The following is a 6739-nucleotide window of genomic DNA, read 5'->3' as shown; positions in this document are numbered from 1 at the left end:
CCCGCGGGGAAGGCCTGCGCTGCGGGGCTGGGTGCGGGCCCGCCAGCCCTGGGAGGAGGGAGCTGCCCGGTGGGCTTCCCCTTTCGCTGCCGCTTCTCGGTGAGGCTTCTCGACTTCAGCTCAATCAAGTCTGTGCTGCGGGGGCTGCAGCTCCGCTCCTGCGTTGTTGCGTGAGTAGTTGGGTGCGGCTGAGCCCGTCCCGCACACCGGGCGCTGCTCCGGGCCGGGGCTGCTCCAGCCTCTGAACAGCGTGACCTCAAGTGGCCCCGCTGGCTTGGATTGCAAGTTCTTGCAAGCTGTAGTTTGCAGGATGTCAGAACCCTGAAAGGAGCTTTTTAGTGACCCGAAGTAAGACTGGTGGAGATTTGTAAAGTGCGTTTGTAAGTGCAGACTTAGCAGGTGCTTTGTAGCAGCTACTAGAGGTGGAAGTGTCAGCTTTTGGGCCGCTGTCATCGTGGCTTTGTTGCTCTGTGTGTACAAGCTGCAGGGCCCTGAGAGCTGTGCTTTGCTAGTTACAGCTGCCAGGGCCCCAAGTGATCAACTCAGAGGGGGTTCTTAGAACGTGGATATCCAAAAATAAGTTAAAGCTTGATGTTCCTGTGTTCTGAAATAGTTTTGGATTTTTTCTCCTGTTTTTTTTTAGCTGTCTATGTTATCTGAGAGTTTTCTTGATGACTTTGTGATCAATAGCTTGATTTTTTTGTCTCAACGGTGCTGTTTCTCAAATAGCAGGTTTTCATGTGATGCCTCACATTTCCCCTCTCACTTCAGTGACTAGTTGTAAGGGTTTGTGCTAGTCAGGGAACAGTTAATTAGCTTTAATTGCTGGCAGTGGCTTAGCTTCCCCAGAAGGGAGGTGGAGGACAGGCCATAACTACCAGGCTGTTGGCAGTAATTAAGACTAGTTAACTGTTCTGTGGCTGAAATCAAGATGCTGTAATCTTCCCCTATGAATTCACCTGCAAAACACCTAGGAGTAAATTTACAGTTTGCTAGACTGCATTGGTGATGTTCAAAATAGGTACATTTCTTCTAATCTTATTTTTAAATTGCTTTATTATGGTGAATAATTCAGTAATAGTTGCAAGTTGAAGGAGAAAAAAAAATCAGTGTGATGGTAACTGAAAAACTTTAGCTGACAGTTAAGTTTATGCTAATAAAAACTTAACTCCAGGTAGAATTCTAGCTTTGACTGGAATATTGTAAATTATTTACCTTATTGAACAGAAGTTTAAATCTTAACATAGACTTTCAGATGAAACAGAGCCTTGTAAACAAACCTGAGGTGGATGGCTAAGTTTTGTTTGCTTGGATTTTTTAAAAAGAAATTAAAGTATGAATTTGAAGTTCTCCTCCACATTTAACAGTAATTTCAGTGGAAAACCCTTGGGAGAACTATGGCAATAAGAAAGATCTAATAAAAAGAAAAAGAAAAAATAATTGAGGTTGTTGGGTTAGTGTTTGCTGTGAGGTTTTACGTGTGTGTGTATGTGTATCATGGCACCAAACTGTCTACAAGACAAAGTCTCATGTACTTAATACTCAAAAATGTGATCTGTTGTTTTTTTTTCTGTGTGTGGGCTATTTAAGCTATTCCAAATCTAACTGTATTATTAAATATGTCTAAAATACTCTGATTTCTCAAGTGTATCAATTTTCTTTTCTGTAAGTGGGAGTGTTTCTTGCATTTAGTGTGACTCCATCATTGGACTTTATAGCTAAAGTTGTGTGAAGCTACTTTGACTGTGCTTTTATTACATCTAAATGATCATTGCATTGCTTTTCTCTGCCTGTAAGAAATTAGTTTGCACAGAGGAAAAGTGAATTCCTTTTATCTTTTATATTAAAATTTTACTAAATAGGTAAAGATCTAATTATGCTTTATATACATCCTCCCCAGATCTCAAAGCTTTTGAAAGAAGACTTACTGAATATATTGCATGTTTGCAACCAGCTACAGGACGTTGGAGAAGTAAGTTTGATGTTCCAAGGGATAAATAGGATTGTCTCTCAAGCTTTTTAGATTAACCAGTGTGTACCTTTGATTTATTTTTGCCCAAGCAAAAATCTGTGCTTCAACTCTGTTTAAAATCTCTGTGGCATATGTTCAAATACTCTGCAACAAGGTAATGCAGGATACCAAACTAATACTTTAGCCAGAGTTTGAAAAATGAGGTCAAGATTGAATTGGCTCAAGGCTGAATTATTTTGGAAATAGTTGGGACTGGTTTCTTTGTTTCTGTTCTAGTTTGGTTTTTGTTTTGTTTTTTTGATAGGGTTAGATAGTCCCTGTGAAATTGAAGGTGAAAAAGTTAACAGCAGTGTGCCTTAATGGCAGAATGTCCTTATCTCTGTTCTAACACAGAAGTTTGAAGAAGGGGGGAAGAGAAAAATGCTGCAGATGTGCTGCCAACTTTGAGATGGGTACATGCTGGAAGTAGACAGCTTTTTGTTACAAGATTCTGTTGTTTCCATACCCAAAGAATGCAGACCTTTTTTTTTTCAACATATAAAATAGCATTTTTTCTCCCTAGAGCCCAGTAAGTTGATTTCAAAGGAAAGAACTTGAGGGATCACTACATAAAAAGCAAAAAACCCCACATCCCACCCCAAAACACCCCCCTCCACCATAAGCCCCCTGTTTTAGAGCAATTGGGAAGCAAGCAGATATTTGTAAACAAATCTGCCCAACTGGTTCACACTTGCTGTAGCATTTGGCTTCCAGAATTGTTGTTTACTGTCAGGCATAATTAAAAAAAAGTAGTTGAAACTTCAAAACATATTTAAATGAGGTTTGCATAACTTGTCTTGTGTTCACGGGCTAACTTTTTTTTCCTATCTGCTTGTTTTGCTAGTTCTGTAATTCATGTAAAAGAGGGACTTTTAACTTTTATTATAATAGGGTATTTAACCCAATGTGAACTTCTCATGCTGTTATCCTGGAAAAAAGTATTTATTTTGAATTTTGTAATATCAGGAAGGAATATGCAACTCAATAGTAAGTTATAGTAGTCTTACGAACCTGAAAGTACTTTTTAATATCTAGGGTTTGTTTTGAGGTTCTTTCTTATGATCCTAAACAGTGATAACTCTGTGTTTTATTTTTTTGGGTTGTTTTTTTTTTCCTTTTTTTTTTCCTCCTGGTAAAGGACTTTATTTGCATCCAGAACTTCAGGCTGAGAAGAGTAAGAAAAGACTCAGAACAGCCAAATGCCCAACAAATGGTGCAAGGCTTTTTATGGGTGTGCAATAAAGTATGAGCTTTCTCTACCTTTACATTTATTCTGTTTTCTTTTTCCATCAACCCCCGACCCCCAACTACTGGTAGTCTCAAAATCAGTGTAGCATCATGTGTTACTCTAATATGTATCTAGCATTATCCATTTACAGTGAATTGATTCTTTTTTCTAACAAGTCTGGATGTGTAGGGTTGTTCGTTAAACTTGTGATAGTGCTAACGTGCCTTCTGAGTCCTATTTAAATTTTGTGGGTTTTTTCTTTATGTTGGCTTTCCTTGCTTGTAATCATGTTCATTGTTATGGGGAGCATAACACAGCTGAGATGTGCCACTGAAACTGCTGGTGCTATTGCCTTGGGCTTTTTGTACATAGAAGAGCTAGTGGGATAGAAGCTTTTGTTCTGCTCTGCAGTTTAATGGGCTGCATTTCTGTTGCCCAGGCTGCATAAGTTCAAGTGGCACACTGAACATTTGGGACAACTCTTACTCCAGTCTTCCAACTTGTATTTTTGCTAACCGTGTTATTTTAGAAACTTTCATTTCTTCAAAGCATCAGGACGTTTTTACTTGACAGAATTTAGATTTTGATACCTACTTGTCCTTTCCAGGACACTTATACAGATCTTTATGTCTTCACATAATAGACATTTCTTTGCCTATTTTCATTTATGCCTTCCAAGCAGAAGCTTTTCTTCCCTCAAAAGTGGGAGAAGACATAAATACTGAAGAGCTACTGCTGAAAAATAAATGCTGTTTATTAGGAGTAAGGTATATTGTCTGACTTTAATTTTTCTCTTTATCAGTGATTCTTATAGTGGTATCAGTCTGCACAGCAACTGGTGCTTGGAACTGGTTAATAGACCCGGAGACACAAAAGGTAAAGATGGTGCTAATCCCAAATGTAGCCCATTTCATAGCTTGGTGTTGCAGTCACATGGTGTAGTATCAGCAGCCCCTCATGGCAGGGCATTGGAAGTAGATGATCTTTAAGGTCTCTTCCAATCCAAACCATTCCATGGTCTTGAAAACCGAATGGCTAAAGGTGGGTGGTTCTCCCATGGAACTGGGAGATCATTTTTAGTTAAGCTCTCAAGTTGTTTGTAATTGTTGTGGAATACATCCTAGGAATATTCCTACCAAAATGCTACACCTCGAATGCTTATCTAAAGAATTGTTTACAAGTACTTAGAAATGGTTAAGTGCAGGGTTCGGGTTTTTTGTTTGGGTTTTTTTTTGTGGGTTCTTGGGTATTTTTGGGAACTAGGCAGCAACTTTCTGTATGTTTTAAAAATTATATAGTGGGACTAATCCGATTTCTTTCCTAGGTGTCATTTTTCACATCACTTTGGAATCACCCATTTTTCACAATTAGCTGTATTACCCTAATAGGCTTGTTCTTTGCTGGAATACATAAAAGAGTGGTGGCCCCATCAATGTATCCTTCAATTGCTGTTTGACAGCTTACAAGTGCTGTAGTTAACTGCTGTTATTGAAGCCTATGCTAATACTGCTTTTTCAGTTTTCACTTCTCTGCCCAGTTGTTAGCTGCTTTCCTTGACACAGTCCACACAGTATAGCAGCCAGATGTCGAACTGTTTTGGCAGAATATAACATGTCCTGTGATGATGTAAGTGTTAGTGCTTCATTGCCTAAACCTTGTTTTTTAAAAAATGCAAGAAATTTGAAAAGACACACGTGTTGTTTTTTGGTTTTGGTTTATTGTTAGTTTGTTGGTTTTTTTCCTGAATAGCGTTTTTATACACCTTAAAAAAATCAGTATGTCTGTAAAGCTGGAATGTAGAATACTTATTTGTGTTCTGTGTGTTATTTTAAACCTAGCTGGTAAACTTGAGTTGGAAGTGCAATTGTTGGGCTCACCTTTCAGGTTTAAACTTTTTATTTTCCTCTCTTGCAGACTGGAAAATTAATTTTGAAACCTAGGCCTCATGTTCAATAAGGGCTGTCTTCCTTCAGTTTTTTCCACTGCCATGGAAACCAAAAAGGTAGTATGACAGCAAAAAAACAGGACTGGTTGTCACTGCCTGGGAGTGAAAGTCTTACACAGTTGACAGTGAAAGTGTGCAATATTACTTTCTTGAATATTTATCCAAATTCTTTGTTATCATATTATCAGTGCTTTTGCTACTTCTGATTACCTCTTTTTCAGTATTAGTGTCACTTTTTTACTTCAGCTCAAACAGAACATACAGGTGAAGTATGTTAATCAGCTATGACGCTGAACTTGAAAATCAAACCTCATTTGTGTTATGTGTCTTTGTAAGCTATTGTAAATAGCAGATCATTGCCAACGTTCAGGAAAAGAAGTAATATTTGCTGTATGGATTTTTTTCGTTCTCATGAACAGTATTGAACGGAACATTTACCATTCCCATGATGTTTTATTAGCACACTTACTCATTACAGCTGTCCTCGTCTCCTGGTCACTAACAGGTTAAAAAGGCTTGCAGAAAGACTGTCTGTGCTGGAGAAAACTGGTCTTACTGTTTAAGAACTTTGCAAATGTATCAAGGATCCCAGTTGTCAAGTTGTATGTATAGTCCACCAACCACTTTTGCTGTGGTCATCTGTAGCTCCTTGTTTGATCTGGTTCACAACACTGCTATTTTAAGATTTTAATAATTTAAAGATTGTCTTAAATATGCCTGTATCTTCCTGGTTGTAAGGTTGTACTGTATCTCAAGTCCACATGACCATTCTGAGTGGATTTTTATGCTGTGATAGTCCGAATATGAAACTAGTATTGCAAATGTGTGACTTAAGATTTGGTGAAGAAAACGCAGAGTGCCACAATAAAATAACAGGGCTTGTTATCCAGAGTGTTAAAAACAAGGTGTGGATATGCATAAAGTGTAACTTTTGAATAGCTAAAATTGTAAAGGCTTTTAAGAGTTTAAATTGTTCAAGGTGCCTTTTTAAATGTTTCAGACTCTTTTAATTGACTAAAACTGCAAAGCTGTTGAAACTTCCTAACTCCTACTACAAGGTAGACTGGCTTTTAGAGGCAGCCTATTGATGTAACCTTGTCATTTGAGACATTGAGAAATGTCTCCTGTCATTTTTCCATTAATTCTTCTGCCCATCCATTATTTTTAACTGCTGTATATTTTGTAGGTAAATGTGTGTAAAATAAATTCTTTGTATAAAGAGATGTTATCTTCTTTTGTGCCGTGCAAATACAGATCTCAGATGAACACAGAAGAACTTCAGAAGTTATAGCTCAAGTCTAACTTAGTATCGGACCAACATTCCCAATATTTGATGTGGTTCTTATAATCTCAGATACTGACACCAGAGGGAAAGTCCTTCCAGTTTTCCATCCTACAGGTCAATCCTGCCTCTCTGTAAGTGCCGTTTGAGGAAATTGTTTCATTCAACATTGACCTTGCTTGAGGTTTTGACCCTGGGGAAGCACCCACGTTGGTGTCTGCCCGCCCGCAGGCGTAGGGCGCTGCTGCTGCCGGGGGGACGGGGCTGGGGGGG

General features: G+C 38.6%; 1 protein-coding gene across 1 annotated transcript; it reads left to right on the top strand.

Moving 5' to 3' along the window:
• The first annotated feature begins 1497 nt into the window (after positions 1 to 1497).
• CNEP1R1 (CTD nuclear envelope phosphatase 1 regulatory subunit 1) lies at positions 1498 to 6406 on the top strand. The gene is made up of 6 exons (XM_009997476.1): positions 1498 to 1531; positions 1901 to 1972; positions 4042 to 4115; positions 4564 to 4673; positions 4811 to 4865; positions 5154 to 6406. The coding sequence occupies exons 1-6, from the start codon at positions 1498 to 1500 to the stop codon at positions 5193 to 5195; spliced, it is 387 nt and encodes a 128-aa protein (XP_009995778.1). The 3' UTR covers positions 5196 to 6406.
• Positions 6407 to 6739: the final 333 nt, after the last annotated feature.

Source organism: Chaetura pelagica, unplaced genomic scaffold (genome assembly GCF_000747805.2).
Source record: "Chaetura pelagica isolate M959 unplaced genomic scaffold, ChaPel_1.0 scaffold425, whole genome shotgun sequence".
Taxonomy (NCBI): Eukaryota; Metazoa; Chordata; class Aves; order Apodiformes; family Apodidae; genus Chaetura; species Chaetura pelagica.
Note: the sequence above shows the minus strand (reverse complement) of the source record. Positions and strands in the feature narration are given on the sequence as shown.